This window comes from Heliangelus exortis, chromosome 2 (assembly GCF_036169615.1).
Source record: "Heliangelus exortis chromosome 2, bHelExo1.hap1, whole genome shotgun sequence".
In the NCBI taxonomy this organism is placed as follows: Eukaryota; Metazoa; Chordata; class Aves; order Apodiformes; family Trochilidae; genus Heliangelus; species Heliangelus exortis.
The window spans coordinates 133,005,896-133,028,973 of record NC_092423.1 but is presented as its reverse complement, the minus strand read 5'-3'; the positions used below and the strand labels follow the sequence as shown (position 1 = coordinate 133,028,973).

At 35.8% G+C, this 23,078-nt stretch overlaps 1 protein-coding gene across 2 annotated transcripts in view; it reads left to right on the top strand.

The window, feature by feature from the left end:
- The window catches only part of ANGPT1 (angiopoietin 1), a 156,945-nt gene that overhangs the window by 74,546 nt on the left and 59,321 nt on the right, over positions 1–23,078 (top strand). For both annotated transcript variants that reach the window (XM_071738202.1, XM_071738203.1), the window contains 2 exons: positions 1,835–1,956; positions 10,773–11,005. In XM_071738202.1, coding sequence (XP_071594303.1) covers positions 1,835–1,956; positions 10,773–11,005 — 355 coding nt within the window. The remainder of the gene's footprint in view (positions 1–1,834; positions 1,957–10,772; positions 11,006–23,078) is intronic.

Below are 23,078 nucleotides of genomic sequence, written 5' to 3'. Positions count from 1 at the left end.
TTCTTATATCGCAAAAGACCTACATAGGTGTAAGTGTTGAGTACTCTCGCTTTTTCCTCCTTCAAGCAGGTAAGGGACAAAAGGGACAATGCATTGTCTCTGTCTCACTTTTTCCTTTGAGGAACTGCTTCAAGGTAATAGTATCACTGGTAACTGCATGAAGGAGTGGATGACTTCCTCCTTCTATACCTCTCGATGGGTAATTTAAGAGATGTTCAAGATCTCAGTGGGAGTGGTGTGGCTCTTCCTTGTTGCAGTACATGCTCTGACTTCAAGCTCAGTGATGGTCTTTCCCACCTTCCCTCTTTCAGCAGTATGAGAAAGTTTCTGTCTTTACCATCAATCAGAAAAGTGGTACAGGTGGCTTAATAAAGTGAAAAGAGACTGCTTTATACAGTGATGGAGGCAGCCAACTGCCTGGTTGAGAGGTAAAGGTCTGTAGGATGCAGGGAGGAGAAAGGTAGGGCAGGGTCTCATACCAGAGTAAGGAGGAATCTGAAGGGCTGAAGATTGAGCCTCCCCATCCTTTAAACCTCACTGTCCCTTCCCAACCACTGACCCATCTGCAACACTACTGATACTCTTTAGACTTTCTTCTTTACTTGGATCTCCACTGATATTCTGTAGGTTTATCCACAGATGTATCCTCATTGGAACACTGTTGCTACTTTCCTGTCTTCTTATTCCTTGCCAGCCTTTGCAATTCACCTTCAGTTTCTGTCAGGAAACTGTGGTAATGCCTCCTGGCACCTCCAGATATATCCATCCTGAAGGGTATAACATCTGTGTACTGATGATTTCCACTTTTTCTCAACCTCTAGAAGCTTAAAAAAAGACAACTCAAGTTGCTCTGGGAATGCCAATAATTTCAAACAAGATAAAGGCACCAGACTGAGTCTGAGAACCATTCTTTTTGCTTTATGTTCTTTAACAAATTCCTATCAGGTATGCACAAAAAGTTTACTATATAATCTTATGATGATGATAATGATAAATACTCTTCCAAGAAAGATCTGATAGGTTCTATTAAAGAGGCATTATGTTTAGTTCCAGAAGTGATTGTATCTCAGCTGTTGTGTGGACACATACCTACAAAAACAGTCTACAATACCCTCCTCCAGACTCTATGTAATGAATGATATGCTAACAGAATCAGCTAACATTAATATTATTACTTTCATTCTTTATTGTATTCTGTTATTTCCACTTTTGAACTATTTCTTATTAGAATCTATCCTTGCTCATCTACTCAAAAGGCTTATTTTCATCTGTTGTACTTAGTAAAACTTGTGCTATTGGTACAGATCACTACTAATGTTAAATATAATTGCATAAAGCAATGTTTAGGATCACAGCTATTATCTTAAAAATCTGTGCAAGAATGCAAGTAGACACCAGAGTTCTGCCAACACTGCAAAAGAGAAAACTCTGGAAAGCTACAGTAGGAGCTCTATTTACAAAACAGCAGATGCAATACTTTGGCTTTAGTCCAAGTACTCTTGCCCTCTTCTGGTTGAGGCATGCTTTGTAGGAATGAATGTTTGAGGCATGCCTCTTGATTGTTCCATTAAAATAAAGCTTATTTGGCAGTCATCTTTCTTTTTTCTGCCGACTTAGTATTATTCTACATTAAACAGGGTGCCAGAATATCAGCTGGTACATATCTGTGGAGCTTGATTGAGTTCATTTGCACCAGCTGAGCAGCTGAGATTAAAAAATAATTTAGAAACAATTCTTGAAGAATCATCAAATCAGAATGAAACGGTTGCATTATGTGGCTATAACAACATAACCAGGAGAATATAAACATTAATATTTTTAATTTGTCCTTAAGGTGCTAAATCAAACATCCAGACTTGAAATTCAGCTACTGGAAAATTCACTGTCAACATACAAGCTAGAAAAACAACTTCTGCAACAGACACATGAAATCCTGAAAATTCATGAGAAAAACAGGTAAGAATGAGTAACATTAAGTAACATTAATCTTTTACATTCACTGTTCATCATAAAGTCTGTTCCTATGCTGTTCTAAGCAGCTGGTGAAATAGAAGAAGAATATACAGTAGGTGAAAAGTACAGGTAAAATTTATGAAATGGCTGGAAGAATCAGGTTGTGGACTCACACTGTGTTGGGGTTCTATATGATAAATGAAAGTTGATTTTTATGATTCCATACACACTGTAAGTTTACAAATCAGTTTGCTTCCTGACAGCACAGTGGATGACCACAGTCCTGTTGCTGAAAAGCATTGTGGTAACATGCATAGGCACTTTGAAGTAGAAAATAGGAATACTAAATTATGAGATTATCAGCTACCCTAAAGTGCAAAAGAAATAGTTTTATATTGTTATTCTGTTATTTCCACTTTTGAACTATTTCTTATTAGAATCTATCCTTGCTCATCTACTCAAAAGGCTTATTTTCATCTGTTGTACTTAGTAAAACTTGTGCTATTGGTACAGATCACTACTAATATTAAATCTTCAGTAGATCTAATGTGGAAGAATCTGTCTGAACCTTTGGACCAAATTGTGTAAAGCATACTTGGAGTCATGCTGCATTTAAAGAATAAGAGAAAGATAAGCAATTTATGTTGAAATTGAAGAAAAAACTATTCAGCAGAACATAATTCTTTAAGCAGTGAAATGACTGTCAAAAAGAAGTTCCAGTGTAGTCCCTTTCTGTGTTGTCACCTTCTCTCACAGGAAGGTGTTTATGTGACACTGGGACTCAGCACCTGAAGTCTGTCTTGGCACCATTTTCTGTCTTGGCTGCCCTTTTTCTAGTGATCTAAGGCTCATATCCCTGTAGCAGTACAGTTTAGGCCAAGAGTTCAGAGTGCTTCACTCTGGGTTCCTTTGTACAAAGAACAAATGTGAGGTAAGTCTGACTAGGACTAAGGTTTCTCTTTCCTATGTCTACATTTGGCATTAAATTAAGGCAAAGAGCTTTAAAAATGAAGCATTTACTGAAGCATCCTGTACAAATTTAGCTGACTGTCTGAACTGAGATCAGAGAGTTTCCCAAAAAAGGCAGCATGACTTGGAGGCTGCTGGACAGGAATCAGCAGCTGAGGCAGCAAGACCTTGCCCAGGTTTATGCTGAGGAAAACTAACCCACAATAGACAAGGGCCTATTGGGATGAGAGAGCAAAGAACCAGATAATCATGACAAACATAAAATACTGTCACAAAGAAATGTGTTTGCTAAATGTGTCTGGCTGCAGATCTGGTCAAATAATTTACTATTATTGCTACTGGTTATGAAAACCAGTTTAATGCTTTTAGTCTAGCATCAGTTTATAACCAATATTTCCAGCATATGTCATTGTGGAGAACCTGTACTAGACTGAAAACTTGTGAACTCCACAGGTTTCCCTTAACCAGTTATAAATATGAATAAATGTGTGTGGGATTAGCCTCAACTTCAGCTATCTTGTAATTAAGTAATTCACTTAAATTTCATATGTGATCTCCCTGTTGCCCATGAGGAGTATAGGCATGTGCACAAGGCAGTTCATTCCGCACGCTTTAAAAACCTATTTCAAGTTGGGATTAATCCAAGCATTAGTTAAGTCCATAAATAATAGCATTTTTATTTGCTGAAATGTGGTTAGCATCAAAATTTCACTGGTTGCTCATGAGCGCAAGTCTTGTGTAATTAACAATCTGTATTTATTTATTTATCTTAGTTATGTGTTAGGGTGTAAAGTTGTCATGTCAGTAAACAATTAAGTTTCACATACATTCACCTTTGACTTGGTTGACATTATGATGAAGTAGTCTGTGAAGTGACAAAATGGTCTGTGTTGGAGGGGAGAAAAGGAGAGGTAGGTTAGAAAGCACATTCTATACCCTACTATTTCTTTCAGAAGTATAGCTGTAAGCAGAGAAATGGAAAAACACATGGAGTTTTACCTTGTAATGAAGCCAGAATCTGGCATACACTGCCTGGGTTCTGCTGCTCTCTCCTTGGGAGTGATAAAATGAGGATGTTATGAACACTAAAAAATGGATCATCATCACCTGTATCTTCATCTATTCCTAACAAAGAACTTTGTAATCTTGGCCTTGAATGTCCTGATGCTGAAATCAATTATGCATGCAACAGGTTCATGAGGAAACAAATCTTGATGATTAAAGCAGATACTGAACAAGCCAATGATTTTAGTTTGCTTAACTTCAAGTAGTATTTAGAGAGTACCCCTCAGCCTAGGTTCAGTAGTTGTTCACAGTTGAAATGTTTTCATTCCTCTCCATATCACGTTAACATCATTAAAATAGAGAAGATTTTTTATCTGCATTGACTATGTGGACAGCAAGCTTTTTTGGAAAGGAGCTTTCTTGTGTACACCACAGCAAGAATAAGTGTTTGAGCTATTATCATCACAAAAATAATCAAAACAGAGAGTGTATTGTGGGTAGATTTCTTTATCTGTGCTAAACTTTCCGCTATATAAAATAAAAATAATGATCTAATAATTTTCAAAAAGATGGACTTTGGGTTAAAGTAATGCAAAATCTTATATTAATAATAGATTATAGTTGATGTAAATTGTATATTACCCTTGAATAAAACAAACACTGCATATCAACAAGGGACCAATGTGTGTTCTTTTGACTAGGAATATATCTATTCCTGGACTTTTTCTCTACTTCCTGCCTCTGCTGGGAAGACTGGCCAATTTTTTTTCTTTTTATCTCACTGAACTGAAAGATATTCCATGGCACAAGTAGAGTAACATTTGCCCCAGAATCATGTTTCTATTGAGTGTTCTCATGCCATAAATAATTTAGTTCTGTGGGTTTCCACCCACTATATTGTAAATGGTGGTTTCTTCCATTGCCATTTTTTCTCCCACTAGAGGTTTCTAGATCTATTTTGATTTATTCTTGAATTCTTTCCCTGCTTCAGTGCCTTTATGAGTTCCTTTTTTCCCCTAATGTACTAGCTGCATTTATCTTATTGTGTGCCATTTTTTTAAGTGTGCAAGTGTGAAAACAACTTTTCATTTACTCAGTTGAACAAATAAGAAAAGTTTAATGGAATTATGGAAGCAAAATTTAAAAATAAAGTCAAACTTGAATTTGCAGACAATTAAAGTACCTTAACACATTCAATACAAGAACTGTTGTACCTCATGACAGGTGAGGGCTCAAGAATTATTCTTGAACAGCCATCTGATTGTGTGAAAGATAAAGGAACACAGTATGTTTATTTGCAGGTTTTGCATATACTAAAAAGACACATGCAGATTCTTTTCTTCACTTTTGTGATTTCAATGGAATTATTGTACCACTGGCATGAAAAAAATAGGCTTAGTGGTGCTAAGTGACCAATTACTTTACTGACCTTGAGAAATATGGGAACATATATTTTTATGTTTTCTTAAACTGATCAGCAAGTAACAATACAGGGAAAGATTCACTCATGTAAAAGCAAGTACAAAGAAGCTGTCTCAATGAGAAAATAACATTCTTGCACTCAAAAGTAAGCATTTAAATCACTTACCTGCTTTGCTTCCGATACATACATAGTACAAGAGAACCATATATATGCATCCAAAGAATTTTTTTCTAGTATGACATTACTTGTTTTTATTTATTAAATGTCTCAAAAAAAAGTAAGTATTTTTATCTGTATTTTTAATAAATCCATTTTAAAAAAGATTATTTTAATGCAAAAGATCTCCATTGCTAAGATCTGGTCTATATCCTATGTCTAAACCGAGGCCTCTAAAAACAAAGATAAAAATAAAATCTCTTAAACTGCCATGGTCTGGAAGGGATTAGTGAATAAACTACCAGCCTTATAAGGCAGATTGTGTAAACCAGACTTTCCTTTCTCCCTGGAGAGCTACCAGAGTGCTTTCTACATGTTCTACTTCATCACCTTTCGAAATGACAGCAGCTTTCGTTAAAAAACTGTTAAAAAGCTTGACTTCTGTATGGGCCTTCTACCCTCTCCAGTGTTATCAGGAGGCTTTTTCTGAATCAGCTGGACACAGTTACACCAGGGCATCCCACTGGCAAAAGTAACATCCTGACAAAATAACACATCATTTGTGTGGTTGAAAATAGACCTCTAGCCTTGCCAGGATCAGCGGAGTAGACACTGAACATGGTTAACCTTTAAGAAAATCAAGTTTGTTTGAGTTTGGGGTGTGTATGTGTGTGTTTGTTTTTAATTGTCTTCTAGATAATGGCTCCAATGAGTCATTGTCCAATGGATAACATTGCTATTTATCCATGTTAACATTTGTGTCTCCCTGACGTCATTTTGTTCCTCAGCTGTCTCATTTGTTTCCCCAAACTGAAGGCTACAATTATAGAAAAAATACATATGTGTATGTGCCTGTGTGTGTACATATAGATGTATATAAGATGGCAAATGGTGATTTATTTTTATTGTATTATAGCTCACATGGCAGCTTCATCTGTCTTTATCTAAAATGTCTTCAAAAATACAGGAAGTTCACACCTATAGGAATGTATAGGAATTTCAAAAGTGTAGGAAATGTATACAATAAACAGTATAAAAAAAAGCCAGTCATTAAATCATACCTGTAACACTTTACTGGAAAGTGTTAGAAAAGAATGTTATGTAATAATTTCGGTCAACCCTTACAGATTGTTTCATTAATTACTATAGAGACAGCCTTCTTTTTTTTTAAATTTAATATTTTATGTCAGAAATACTTGTTAATGAAAATTGGTAGAAATATTTTCGCTTTAACTCTCTCTTCAGAATGCTTCTTAGAAAAAAAAAAACCTCACCAAAGTTTTTTCATCATGGCATTTTTCTATTAGAAATTGACCAATGTTACAAGGAAAAAAGAGAGAACAGACCAGTCTCACAACTGTTAAACAAATTATCTAAATATATTCGCAATTTGTTTTGACCAGTTTCAAGATTTTAAATGAGGTTTTTAGCTCTTTTTTAATATATTTTTTTAAATTTGAATGAGGTGTAATAAATATAACAATATAACAATAAAAAGGAACATTTCTGGCCACACTGTAGTCCAAGACCATAACAGCAGGTTCTTCCATGCTGTTTAAGGACTTCTTTTTTTTGGAACAGACCAGTGCAGAAATCCCCACTTTATACTAAGATTTTGCTTTTATTCATTTGGATCTTTGACCAAAGGTTTCCCATTGATTCTTAGTAAAATGTTATGAGTGCTTTGGATTTCTCCCAAGAATACAGGGAGTGCTCCTATCCTCGGGAATATCTGTTGTAGATTAAAGATCATTGCATAAATGCATATGCATTCTTTAAAATAGCTTAGTTCTGCAGTTTACAATAAGAGGACTTTTACTCTACATAGAAAACCATATCTACATAGTAAAGGAACCAAGTGCTGTGACACTACCATCTTTCTACCACATGTTGTTGACACACTACTCGTAAATATTAGGATGTATTATTACTAAAGCCGTAAAACATCTGCTTGTTGTTTATCTTTGTAGATGCCAAACTGAGAAGCTCTAAACACTCTTCCTTCTTGCCTGACATGGCCAGCATTGCTACAAATAAGACTGTCATCACCATGGGTTCATTTACTGTGGTCTTAGGCTATGGTGGGAAACAAATAATGCAATGCACAAACTGTGGCTGGCAAAGCTCTTTCTTTTGCATGAAGTTATTCAGATAGGGAAATCATTTACATGATCATTTACATGAAGATAGGATGTTGTGGAACTAGGGAAATACCCCGTGCTGATATGATACTGATATGGACAAAGATAAAGAGATTTTATTTTTTTTTCCATCACTTACCATTTAACTATAAAGTCATATTCTGGCTTCAAGAGTGGCATCTTCTCTTACATTTACAGTATACAACATTTCACTAGACTGTAAAGTGTCAGACTGTGATGTGGCCACACTTAGCACTAATTCTATCACAGACTGTGCCCAGGGCCTATATACATTCCTATATGAAATGCATTGATATAACTTAAAGTCTATCACAAAGTTAAAATCTGGAGTAAAAATGAGCATTTCAATAATTTACATAAAGAAGTGGACAAAACTGATAAAATTCACATAAAACATTTTTTGACAGTATTTTATGATTAAAACTGGTTCCATTAGGAATTTTCAACCACTTCTGCCTAAATAAACAAATTGATCTGACATTCTGCACAACAAATCCCAACAACTTCCATAGACATACTGTCCAGAGAATCCATGTGAGTCTAGACCATAAAGGCTTGTTTAATGTTAGAGTTCAAGAGATTAAAAAAAAAAGGCTACAGGTCTCATAACATGTTAAAATAATTTATTATCTTAAATGTTAAAATAATTTGTTATCTTTGGCTTCAAAATCTCTATCTTCTTTCAGATCAAAACCTCTTCTCTGACTCCAGTCCACTGAATCTTTTAAGTCTTTTACTACTAATTAATGAGCCTTTTAGAATGAGAATATCATGTTTCCTTTTGCATTTGGGACCCCAAAGAAAACTGTTTTCCCTTCTCATCTTTACTATTGTTTTCCCATTTACCCAGATTCTTCTATTTTTCACAAAACTAGATACATTGAGATTACAAAGTATATTTTATTCAGTATCTTTGTAAGTCCCCCATTCATAATATTTCAGAAAAAGAAATTTGCTGTTTGATTTCTTTTTTTTCAAAACAAAATTTTTTATATTACTTTAGCTTATACAGTAAGTCCAGGGCCTGAATTTAAGCTTTGCATTTTTATAATTTGTTACAGCTCATATTAAGGCTCCGTGATACCTAGTAGAAACAATTCCATAGGGATTTTATTACATTCTTCAGTTAGGTTAAATGACCTGAAATTATGCAGGCATTTTGCCACTGATCTATTATCCAGAAGTAAAAACAAAGGTGGGGGGAGAGTGCAAATAAATAAAACCTAAGACTGACTTGAACAGGAAGCAGTTTGTTGGCAAGATTGTAACCACCAGTTGGTTTATGGGCATGAGAAACACCTCTTTTGGCATATATAGCAGAATTATTGAACACAAAGTAGCAGAGGTATTGAATTAATTTCTTTATCTAATATTAATAAAATCTTTCTTCTATATGCCCAGCAGACTTCTGGCCAAAACACCAAAGCATTGGCCTGAAAAAAGTTCTTGTCCACTGTTGACAGATATTAGCTGTCCTTTCTGTCTACAACCCTTATATTCTTCTAGATATAATCTGACATGCCTTTGATCTTTCTAAATTGTACACTTCCAATTTAAGACAAAGAGGGTAATAGAAAAGAACTATGAGTGAGGGGACAGTGTTTACTTGTGAAAAAAATTTACTGCTTGATTTCTTTTATTTAAAACAAAAAATTTAATAAAATGTATAAAAATTGATTTAAGAAGGTTGCATAGTTTGATGCTGAACAGGTTTCTGTCTGAGGAGCCTTTCATGGAACCAGAAAAGGCTTAGGGAAAATGTTTATGTGCAGTCAAGCTAAATGAGGGAATCCGACATTATAACGCAGCTTGGGATTTATTTTCTGGGGAAACAGTGTAATTCTTCTGTGAAAGTAGATATCAGTCATCTGGTGCACAATTCCTTTCCTAGCATCACAGACAACATAAAATGGTACTTTTATAGAATCATAGAATCAGGGGTTACATATTCCTTGATAGTACCCCGTAGTTACTAAAACTTCTCTTCCATCCAGTGGTAAGGCCCTTCATAAACTCTTCCTTAGTTTACCCCAGGGATTTTGTCTCTTATTATATTTATCCACTGATACTACTGATTATGTCCTCTTCAATGTCTTGTTCTTCTCCCTCCTTTGTCTACCTTAGGCTTTTCTGCTTGAACTTCTGTATACAAATAACAGAATCACAGAATGGTCATGGTTGGCAAAGATTTCTAAGACCTCTGAGTCCAACCATCAAAGAAGAAAAAACCACCATGCCCACTAGAGCATGTTCTGATGTGCCTTATTTACATGTTTCTTAAATACTTCCAGGGATGGTGACTCTACCACCTCTCTGAGCAGCTTGTTCCAGCACCTAACTAGCCTCTCAGTAAATAAATGCTTCCTGATATCTAGTCTAAACCTCCCCTGACACAAGTGGAGGCCCTTCATTTCCTCTAGTCCTATTATTACCTACTTGGGAGAAGAGGCCAGCACCCACCTCCTTTCAACCTCCTTTCAGCAAAGAGCAATAACGTCTTCCCTCAGCCCCCTCTTCTCCAAACTAAACATTCCCAATTCCCTTAACTTCTCCTCATAAGACTTGTTTCTAGACCCTACACCATCCTGGTTGCTCTCCTCTAGACATGCTCCAGTAACTCAATGTCCTTCTTGTAGTGAGGCACCAAAAACTGAACATAGTAAATGAGGTGCAGCTTCACCAGTGCTGAGTACAGGGGCAAAGCCACTTCCCTGCTCCTGCTGGCCACACTATTACTGATGCAGGCCAGGATGCTGTTGGCCTTCTTGGGCTCCTGAGCAGACTTCTGGCTCATGTTCAGATGGATATCAAACTGTGTTACTGTCCCTATGCTTGTGTACTTGAGTGGGTCTAGCAACAAGATTACAGTTCCATGCACTTTAAGCACTACAGCATGATAAAGTCACAAAATGGTGCCTTAGAGAGCAGTTATATTTGACTGCTTGACAGAGGAAATCAATGGGCTGAATTAGTAGGTGTGACTTTATTTAGAATAATTGATTTCTGTATTGAATTATATGGTGAAAGAAATAAGAGTTCTGTTTTCTGTATTAATAAATAATTGGCCTTACATACGACCTATTAATTGTTTTATTTCATTTTAGTTTACTTGAGCACAGAGTTTTAGAAATGGAAGAAAGGCATAAAGAGGAGCTGGACACTTTGAAGGAGGAAAAAGAGAACTTACAAAGCTTGGTCACACGACAAAGCTACATAATCCAGGAACTAGAGAAGCAGTTAAACAAAGCAACAAGCAATAACAGTGTCCTGCAGAAACAGCAGCTTGAACTGATGGATACAGTTCACACTCTGATCACCCTTTGTTCCAAGGAAGGAGGTAAGAAATAGCATTGTAAGACATTTGAAGTACGAAGAAATTTCTAATGAAGTAAATCCTGAATTTTTGGAAAGGCAGAACTTAATGGTCCTGTTCCAGGAAAGCAAGGGACATTATAATAGAGGACAAAGAGCTGATGAGAACCCACAAATCAAAGAAGGTTCAGACAGTCATGAGGCCAACCCTTGTACTAACATTTTTTATTTTTTAATTGGATGTTGATTTGATATCTTGATCATAGTTGATGTAGGCCATACTTCCTTTGATTTCACAGGAGTAATACTGATTTGCTCTTCAGAGTACCTCTGTACTTTTTTTTGGAATAATTCCACCAGCAGTAGATACCAACTTTATAGATTACTGTATCTGATTCACTCTAGACTTTCTTTACAATCAGTGGGGTGCTAAACAAAGGAAAATAATCCCAAACTTAATGCATATATATGGATTACATATATACTTGTATATAAGTGTGAATGGTGCTGAAGATATCCAAAAGATTAATTTCTTCTTTCAAACGAGATTTATTTGTAATAAGGGATCATTTTTCTTCCTTCTGCCTTGCTGGATGTTGTTTGTTTCTGTGAATATTTTTCAAATTACAACCACAAAAGGTAGAAATAACATCTTTTGAAAGAAGGAGTTGATAAAGACCCTAGGACAATCCTTCTCACATCTGTCTTTCTTAGTAAACAAGTTTATTATAGAGTCTGAGAAAGGAATTCAGGTGGAATTTAAATTTTGATGTGCTAAAGACACTGCAGAATATCTCTGGAAATAAATTCATCAGAACTGGTCAAGGAAAATGGGTGAATAGAGAAGGATGAAAATGAGACATGGGAAGAAACAGTTTAGTAACTGCAAAAAGCAAGCAAAGTCATACAATACGGATGGAAGGAGAAATATAAAGACGACTATAGGAGAAAAGGCATGTGTGAAAAATAACAGCTAAAAAAGGGATTAATGGATGTGCCTTGTATGGCAAGCAGAGGGTTAAAAATATTGGGGGAACATAAAGTTGATGAAAGAAACTAATGTCCACCTGGGAAGAAGCCATCAAAACTCTTCTTAAATAAAATAAAAAAAAAAAAAAAAAAGTAAAAACCCCCTAACCAACCAAACAAAAAACAGCTTTGAGAGAGACTGTAGATTTTCAAAATGTGAGTGTGCAAGTATGAATGGAAGAGGTCTATGGAAGGTTAAGTATCAGCAGTGGAAGAGCCCGGCACACTTGCCCATTGTAATTCTAGAGCCCTAAGTGCCATAAATTATCTAAAAAAAAAAAAACAACCAAAGCCCCCAGGCAACCACCCCACCCCCCTAGTCACAACCTTCTCACCTGTGTGGTTATTCAATACTCTCTTAAAGAGGCAGAAGAACAAATTAGATCATTCAAAGTATTCAGCTAAAGGCAAGGGTGGGTTTGCTCTCTACTGTATATTCCCATGCAACTTGTGTGGCTACATCTGAACTGCTCCAGTGACAAGGATTACATCCCTTCCTTTGGAAGTGTTGCATGTTTGGGTTCATGTTGCTAGACTACTTCTTTTTTTTAAGACATTTTCCCACCTTATGTTCATTCTGAATGTTTCCGTCTGCTTATTCTGTTATAGAGTTCCTGAGCATTTTGAATTAAATAATATCCTTCATAGCAAGCTGTTCTCATACCAGTAGAGAAACATTGTGATGCAATGCAAATACTTTATTATATTTTACAGTATTTTGGCAAAGCCACCTAGCAAAGATGCATTCAGACTGTTCTAGCAGAGCTCAAGAGTACTTTAAAATTAATATAAAAATGAAAGATATATTATTCTCATACAGAAATAAACTGCAAGCCCTTTTTAAGGTTAGAAGCATATTTTCTAATAATTTTGAATTTGATTAAAATATAAAACCAAGAAACAAAAAAAACCCAGCATTTTTCCTAAACTTATTATCCTTAGCTGCTTCATATAAAAACTTAGGGTAAGGATTACAGAAGTGGATATTCAAATTGGGCTCCTGGCTCAGGTGCCTGAAAATCTGAATTCTCAATAGGTTGTTTTATTTTGTTTTTTTTTTTCCTTCTGAGAAAAACAACAACGGTAGCCATTGAGAAATGCCTAAATATAATTTTAATAGCCTAACTTAAACTTTTGGTTTTGGACTCCTTTACCTTTTGTATATTAACCTGTTCAGTGTTTTCCTTGGAAAACTGTTTTATTTGGAGAGAAATTTTTAAACTTACTGACTATTTAGGTCTAATTGACCAACAGTTTTGATAAGTACATTTACTGCTGAAAAAGGAGTTAGACAGCTTAAGTTAAAATAATAATATTGTTTGCTCTAATGATGGCTCAATACTAAAGTACTTGGTTATACCAAAAAATAATATCAGCTTCAGTCTGTGGAATTACACATTGAAGATGGAAAAGTGTGCATGCTGGGAAGTGCAACTGGAGCTACTCTAAATTCACATGAAAATATGAAGTCTAGATAGTCTTATGGAAGTCTTTATGTTTACACTAATATTAAAAGCATAAAATATGCTGTGAGAACTGGTGTTTATTTGGAAAGAGAGAGTAACAAAATGTGATACATAAATCAGTGACTGTACTTCTGTCTTTTACTTTGGTAAATCTCAGTCATCTTATTTCTTAAGGGATAGAGCAGAAATGGAAATGGTCCAGAAAATAATAGGACAATGGAAATAATTAGAGACCTGGAATGATTTCCATATGAAGAGAGAGAATTGTAATATGCAGAACTACTAGATGGGAAAAAAGGTATGTGGAATGCTGTTATGACAGCACACAAAATTACTAATGGTAGGGAGATAAGGAGTACCTAACAATGAGAGATATTTTCCACTGATAAAAGATAGCGCTTGATTAAGTTCAGTAAAGGTTGCTAGATATTGTGATTGATAAAGATTTTTGAATTCTGAGGAAGCTGAAGAGCTGGCAAAGGATTGGTCCCCTTAAAAACTTCAGACTTTAAGGATATTTGATATTTGAAAGGAAGAACAACCTAAGCAAGGCATCAGGTCCAGAGAGTCAAATTGTCACAGATGAATAACTTCCTAAGGATGACAACGTTTGAGAGGAATTGCAATGTCTAAACCCTGTGGTGTTTTGAAAGTGGCTTTAAGAATCTTTGTTGGACTTGCAAACATAAATGAAAAAATGGAAGTTGATCTATCTTATATAGCCTGGAGAAGACTCTAGGGAGAACTTATAGCATCCTTCCAGTACCTGAAGGGGGCATACAGGAAAGCTGGGGAAGGACTTTTTACAAGAGCATGTAACAATAAAACAAGGGTTAATGGCTTTAAATTGGAAGAGAAAAGATTTAGATTAGACATTAGGAAGGATAGTGTGAGGGTGATGAGATACTGTCACAGGTTTCCCAGGGAAGTTGTGGCTGCCCCTTCCCCAGAAATCCACAAGGCCAGGTTGACCGGGGCTTTGAGCAACATGGTCTAGTGGGAGGTGTCCTTGCCTATGGCAGGGGTGTTGGAATCAGATGAGCTTTGAGGTCCCTTCCAACCCAAACCATTCAAAGATTCTATGATTTTTAGATTAATTTAAATGTTTGGAGACTTTTAAAAGTTTGTCTTCTAGTCTGTGAGATACATCTGCGTGTACAGATACAGGGCTGAACAGAAACTGCTTTTGTTGTACACTCCAAGAAGCTTATCTAACATAGCCCCTACTATCAGATGACAACCCTAGGAAATCTGCTTTGGCACTTCCACTGCAACTAGACAAACTTTTAAGAGAATTTCTGAAAGATATAAATGTGAGTAAGAAAAAAAAAACCTAAGAGAAAAGCCAGAAAAAGGATAAATTGTTAAAATATAGATGGACCTAAATACAAAATCCAGATCTCATGTTCAGTGTCAGTTTTGGTACAGATAAGTTTTGGGATAGGGGTCACCTGTAAAGATTGGAATTGTTTGTGAGTTGGGTTTCCAAAATACCACCATCCTCCTTCCCAGTGTGGGCAATTCTAGGATTTCAATTGCATGTGATCCTTAAAACAGACATTGTGGTGGGTCACAAAGCCTACAGAGAGCTAAATATATGGAGGATACCATGGAGACTCCCATGTCTCCCTTTTGGCCTGTGTCTACAGCTTGATAGATCTGTCCCATTGCCCATGTACTCCTAAGGCAGGGGCAATGATCTTGGCAGTGATTGCCAATAAGTCTCTAAATAGAATTTCCAATAGAAATGGCTGTTCATTATGGTTAAAAATTAATATAGCTTTTAAAGATTAAGTAATCTCAAATAAGGATAAATGCCTGAAACATTTACTTTTCTCCAAAAAAAGGCAGGGACAGAAGATCAAGTTGAAAGCTTAATTAATCACCATAGAGATGTTGTATGATTATCTCCAAGACTGTAGAAGTCTTTCATCTGTGGAAGAGTTTGATAGAGACCTCATCATTCTTTGCAAGGATCATAAAAGACTTTTTAACTATTGTTTTATTTAAATTGTTTACTCCTCATAATAATTTGAACATTATTTTTCCAAGGATGGATAAAATATTTTGGCCCATTTTATGCCACTGTCATATAAATCTGCAACACAGTAACTGGGTTAGTGACTGGCTTTCTGAGCTTCCACATAAGCGAAATTACTGATGAAATGCATATATAGGGCTAAATAGAGAGATGCACACACATTACTGCTAAGTGTAAGGAATGCACTACAAATTATGTTAAGCAATAGATAATATCAGCAAAGATGTGTATACAAGTTCAAACTAAGTAACTGAGAAATTGTATTGGTCCATTGGGAAATTCTCTTTCAAGGCAAATGTCACAGAATTTGCCCAGTCAAAAGTCACATATGTTTTCAAATACATTGTCCTTTTTTTTTTCCTGTAGAAGATAGTTTTAGAGTGTCTATTGTGTTAACATTATTTTGCATAACTTAGGATAGCTTCCTCCCCACAGGATAAGGGAACATAAAACTTCAGTAGGAAGGTATATTTAACCAGAAACGTATTTTCCTTTTCTGATTTTTTTTTTTTAAAGTTTTTTTGGGGGTTTTTTGTTTTGTTTTGTTTTGTTTTTGTTTTTTTTTTTATGTTGTCAACTACATAATAACATGCCTTGTTAAAATGTTTGGTCTAAATGTGAATACTTCAGAGGACTACAGGAACAGCAAAGAAAGCTTTTCCATGAATGTCCAGTTTTGCAACCTCCTAGTAGGAGAGAAATAAAGCATTAGCTTCCTCTTGAATGCTGACAAGAAGCTTAAGCTTAATTCTCAAAATAATACACATATACGCTAGGAATTTACCTCCCCACAAGTGCTTATTGAGCTCTTGAAATAAATAACATGGTTAATGGGTCTGGCATTTCTGAAAAGGTGTAGATCTCCTGGGTTATGGGTTGTTGTAATGTTTAGAAAATTCTGGAGGGAGAGTAAATATGTGCAAAACTTTACTTAAATGGAATTGATGCTTCTAAAAGGCATATTAGTTAATTTATTCAAAACATTAAACTCTATGTAGTTTATTTCATTTCTTAGACCACAGCTGTTATAATGTTAAAATTTGTGCTGAAGTTCTCTTCTGAAACAGAATGAGAACTTCAAAGAAATGAACCGAAGGTTACAGACACAGGGGAAACTCCATTGACATAATCAGAATTACCCCAGCAGTGATGCAGGCATACTTCATTAGAAAGACTTCAAAGACACCTTATATAATACAAGCTCTTATTTAGTTAAAAAAAAAAAAAAAAAAAAAATCCCAGTAGGAGCATAGGAATCCCAGGATAGAATAACAGATTCGGGTGTTCTGAAAGGTAATTTTAAATTTTAATGTTTGGACTGGGTTCAGTAAGGCATATTTTCCATATTATATTGAAACAGCCACATAATGGAACAAAATAACGAGGATATTTAAATGTAGTAGATTGTAGACAACAGTGTAGGAGAGTAAGGTTGCATGATACGGTTCTTGGTCTTTTTAATTTTTTTGGTGCACAGAAAGAATAATATTCATACTAATCCGAGATATATTTTGAGGTGACAGGATGTTTTGTTTGGTGCTATTTCCTTAACAATATCTTGCGTGCCTTAATCTCTCATCACCTTTTTGTGCCTCATCCTTGAGACTGTTAAGGTTTTTTCAACGTGACAGGAAATAAATAGGGAGTCAAAATTCCCAATTATGGCATATCAGTCACTTCATTAGTTTTCTTCTGAAGCATATAGACAAACAAAATAAGAGTTATGCTAAAAGCACAGAGGGTGCTGACCAACTTTGGCTTCAATCTGTAGGCCTGAGGTGGATCAGAAGTGTGCTTGAAACTTGGTTATAAGAAAAGAACATGTGATTAAAGTGACAGACATTTTTTTCTTACACCTGAAATCACGTTTTTATTACCAATGTATTATACTGCAATGTACTGGCAAAACACAGTGTTTTTCATCTAGGAGCTACAGGGTTTTTTTCAAGGTTATTTTTCATAATATTTTATTAGGGATGAATTAAAAATCACAGACTTGACAAAGTTGGAGTCACCACACCAGAAGTTTAAACAAAACCTCATTTAATGCACTGAAGTCCTCTAGTCTTCCACACTTATTTTGTTCTGTTGAAGTCCTACTTTGATCACTAAAGGTGTCAAAGCAAATAGCTTCAGCTAAGGTCACCAGTATTTGTATTCAAGAACACAGAAAACATCCATTTTCCTAGTTTCTCTGTGCTTCCTCCTGCTTTAGAGATTTTATGAGCAAGTAGATGAATCTTTTAAAGACCTCTTAAAGTAATAACAGGAACACTTTTAGTTTAAAATGAGACCATATGATCATTGTCAAAAAATGCCCATCCCCAGTTCACAAGCTCGCTATTATAAAGGTGCATTCCGTGATCTGCCTGTATTGATATTTTGAAAGCTGGGGAAAAAATGAGTCTTTGTTTTGCACTTAGTGTCATGAAAGAGGGGTCCCCTTACTATTGCTGTTGCTGGATCCAATTGAGCACATGGTGCACTGAGGTGGAAAGCATTACAGTGCTGCAGCCAAAGACTGGGTTGTCTTTGTGCAGTTGTGTAGGTGTTCAGTTAAACATGGTACATCAGTACCACCCTTATTTTGTGTTTCTTGTTTATCCTGTTCAGATGGTACAGACTTCCTGTTTCTCTTTCTGTATGGGTTTGCATTTCTCAGGGGTACTCAGAAAGCTAAAGTGAGAGGTTTCAAGGGTCAGCCTCAGCTGGTTCACCTAACATTTACAATGCAGATGTAGATAACATGGTCTGGAGTTCCTTTGGAGTCAACAAAGGCACTTCTGTCAAGAATGGGGTGAATTGTATCTGCAAGTACCTTTTTTCTCCATATATCTGTTTAAAGGGTGATGATATTAGTGCTCCTATTTATATGATCAGTATCTACATTGGGGCAGATTGATTTCATATTCTTGTTTTCTAAAAATAATAAAAAACCCAAAACTGCTAGTTTCAAATCATCATGATTTAAAAATAAATGTATTTTATACATTGCTCAGACAAGGATACCTTAATGTCCAAATTATGCTGTATAATAAAATGCAACAAAGTGTATTAGGTAGGATCAAGCCTGGATTTGTTTAATAGATATTCTGTACTGAAATGTTTGAATGTGCAAAATTTTAAATTTAGGTCAGTGGGAAAATACTTAAATTCTTCAAAACAGAATTGGAGTTCTCCCTTTAACTGTATTAACTTGTCATTTATCACAGCAGGAGGTCAATATTTATTGGTATTGAAATCTGAAAAGTTAAAGTACATATTTTTAAATTTAAATTCTTGATTGTTAATATTAAAATCAATTACCCACCCTCATTCATAGAGTATATGTCAGTGCCAAATCTATCTTTGCTATTATTCACACACATAGAAGGTATTGCAGGGGATATCACACATATAAATCAACTAATGACACAGCCAGAATCACCCAAATGCCTTGTTAGTGAAAAATATCTTTGTATGCACACCATTCTTCAGCTGGAAACACTAAATGCACATTGGGGTGCCTGTGTGAAAAAATACAAATCAATTCAAGAAATATAGACACTAGAAATATTAAACAAAGCCAGTGGCTTAATCTGTCATGTAGCAGTTAATGAAAAACTTCTTTAGCCCTCAACTCTCAGTGGATAGCTGGTTACCCACAAAATTATGGTCTCAAACAGAGACCATTAAGGAACTAAATTGCAGCCGGATAATTAAGTGTCTTATCTCCTCATAAATGGGCCATGAGGCATTCTATTTCAGCTCACTAATGAGGATCACTTTATGGTATTCCTAAGTGCTGTCTTTCAAATGCACAGTAAATCGAAGTATTGTTGTTAGCTGTCACTAAAGCTGGATTTATTGGGAAACAAACTTGATAAGTGTTGATAATTTATTAGGTAGAAAATAATTATGCCCTAGAAAGGGTGAAAGCTCATTGCATTAACATCATTTTTGAAGACCAAGTCCATTCCTACAGCACTACAGGAGGGAAATTCTGCTTTAAATGATTTATTTAATAAGTAGTTGGACAGTTAGGTGCTCTTGCTGTGCAATAGTTAGCCTTTATTACTCCAGACTATTAAGGGGTGCATGGGAGAGAAGAGTAATAATCTGTTAGCTGCTAAAACATTTCTGTAAATTTAAATGTGAGGCAACTAATTGGCTACTACTTTTCTCTTTCCTTCACACTTTAAAGTATGGATCTGAAACTCCTGTAAGTAATGAGCCTTAGTATTCCTAGTGAACCTGAGACTGGACTCGTTCCTAGGCTAATATTATTGTCATAAGCCTACTAAATGCATTTCTTCATGTCCTGGTAGTTTCATGGGTTTTACTTAAAAGAGCTTTCCATATCCATTCAGGCCTCCCACATGCAGTAAGTGGGCGAGTTTGATGGCAAAGAGGTTATTTTGCTTTTGTCATTGTTGCTTGGAAACAAAATCCTTCTACTTCTGCATCCAGTCTCGTGATGATCAGATCATTTGGATCAGTGGAAAAATAAAGCTGTTTTACAAAGAAACAAACCAACAAAACTAACAAAAATGCAACCAAACAAATAAACAGAAAACCAAAGCCTGCCTATGTGTGTCCTCTTCCAAACCAAAACACATTCTGACAGATCTGTTATTAGTTGACTCATTCTTTGTCTCTGGAGACAGTCTACAGCCAAAGGAGCTGGCAGCAGCACCACTGCTCCTTTGAGTGAAACCTGCCATTGCATAGGGTTATGACTAAGTGCTCCTTTAGACATTAAAAAGGTGTGTGTACATAGATATATTTAATTATACTGCCATAAATGCTGAACTCTTTAGTGAAGGCCAGCACTTTCCATTCTAGTCATTCAGCAGATGAGTATGCCTGAGGAAGGAATTCTGGAGTTCTCTTTTCTCCCACCTTCTACAATACCAGTTTAAGTTCAGTTCCCATGGCAATCTTGAATGAAAGGATGAAAGGTGCAGAAGGTGCTACTTGCCTATTAGAGGTCAAAATAAAAATAGTAATTCATGAATTATTACAAAGAATCATATAGGAAATCAGAAAAAAATTGTACCAATGTGTGCTAAAATACTGTATAAAATATTGCATCCCGTGTCTTAAAAAATATTAAAAAAATGGAATAAGCTACAAAGACAGATCATCAAAGATGTGAAATAACCTTCATTAAGCATATCAGAGATATTTCAGCAGGTTAAATGAGAATAGGATAATACCAGGTGAATGCAGTGGAAGTCGTAGGGTCATAGGTGTCTTGTAGAGCATGGGTGCAGAATTATTTACACTTTTGGATAGGAATAAAGGGTCACCAGCTGAAATACACTGGTTAAAAGACAGCAATGGGAGCTGGTCCTTCACATGGTATGTGTATGGAGTTCCTTCGTATGGGACACTGTGAATAATTAAAATTCATGTGGCTTCAAAAAAGTAACTGGATAAGTTAATGGAAAAAAACCTTTCAACACCTATTAAATATGCAGATATTATATCTGGCAGAAAAAGTGCCTATGCTGTAAATTTCTGGACATGCTTGCCTGCTCTTCTGCTCTTCTCCAGTCATCTGCTTTGGACATCGGTTCCTACTGAAGATGCTGTTTTGACCCAGGTGTTAGCCCAACTCTTGGAAAACTATAGTGTCTTTCTGGGGAGGAAAAGTACTAAAGGAAAAATAAAATAACAAGAAAATAAGTAATTATGGGGGTGCAAGCAAAGGCCAAAAAAAAAAAAAGAGCAGTGAGGGTTAAAAGATCAAGTCTCGTGAAGAATCCCCATGACTTCTGGGGCCTCAGATGCTGCAGATGGAACACTGGAGAGGCTGAAGTGGCAATGTGACCTGGTATAGTCACTCTCATAAATTTATTTGGGATTAATGTGAACCTTAACAATAAAGTTTTTAGAAGCTAGAATCTGCAAATTTAAAAGCTATAAACTTGATTATAGAGTAAGAGTTCCCAGAACAGAAATATTTTATTCCGGTATATCAAAATTAAGTTTTTTTTTTTAATTTGCCTTTGGCGAGCTGTTACTGTCTGATTCAGAGCAATCTCACAAAGACATATTAGTTTGAAAAGCATTCTTATGAATATCTATTTTTCTGGAAAGAAAATTTATGGAAGGAAAAAGTTTCAGTCATAAACTTTCTCTGTTCCAGTCCTAAAGTTTCTCTCACCTCTCTAATAAACATTATTTAAAAAGCATGTACACTCAAGGACTTAGCAGAATGCTGAACTCCAAGATGTCTAGAAGCAACTTTCATATCAACATCCTCCCACCTTTTTTTTTTTCCCCCTAATGATATTCAGACTTTGTGGAGATGAAAATAAAACACAGTTTTAATACAGTAGGAAATAAAATTGCTGTTGGAGAAAGTTTTGAGTCAGCCAGTGGTAGTTTGTCACTGCAGTCATTTAGAACTGGGTACAAAGTGAAGATAAATTGACATGTAAAACTCTTACCTGACTAGAAGCATAATAAGTTCCTGATATTTTATCAATAATAAGTAACTGCAATATTTTTTAATGTCATATCTCTTCATGGGCTGCAATTTTCTAATTCTTTTTGACATTGGCTACATTGGGTAATGTTTGTAGATTTAATAATGCAGAAATATATTCTGGAGAGAAAAAACACATTGTTTGTATAATGTACCTGAAAAGACCAGAATCCAGAAAATGTGCTTTTCAAGTCCTTTTGGCCAGGGACACTGTTACATGGTTATCATTTTAGTTTGTAGGAAACACTGGTTATCTGGAGACCATATCTGACTTGAAGGTAGCCTCCAGGTTTGTGATTTTCCCTGTGGTTTGTGTAACAATTGCAATACAACTGTGTTGTTACAGGGTTGTCTTGTTGAAGGGAATAGTTGCACATCACAACCAGCTATCAGGTTGCAGTTTAATGTTCTCAAGTGGAGGTTGGTTGGTATATGCAATATTAGGCCACTGAAACAACAGGCTATACCTCTGGCTGTAAGTCAAGAAAAACTGAGTGGCTGTAACTCTTTGCATATTTTTGCTCCTCAAAACAATAATAATCTTCACCCTTTCTCTGTCAGATCTGTTTGCAGTTCCTGCTGTTAAGTCTGGGAACATACATACATGCATTGGCTGTGTTTCAGGCCTCCTCACTGGGGATATTAGATTGACATCCTTTTGATAATATTAGCAAACTGTTCCTGATTTGATCCTTTGCTAGCTTAGTGTTATTTGCCATCATTACTGGAACTGTGGTTGTGCACACCAGCTGCACCCAAATGGATGGGGAAGAGGTCAAAGACGTAGTCTTACAGAAATTTAGGATTTCCCACTATGTGTCTGGAACCATGACAAGATCGAGGAAAAATTTATTTGCAGTCTGGATCTGGACAGAAACTGCCATTTGGTAGTCCTTGAATAACCCTGTCTTGCAATGCTACAGCTGAAGGTAAATCATTTTCCAATTTCCCCTTTTTGATTTTTTAGAAGCTGCTCATACGGGGACAGAAATTTTCAATTTAGCTGCTTTTGATAGAGTAGATAAAATTTAGGTCAATTCTGCTTGCCAATAAGATATGGAGAGAGATTTTTCTTCCTGCCTTCAAA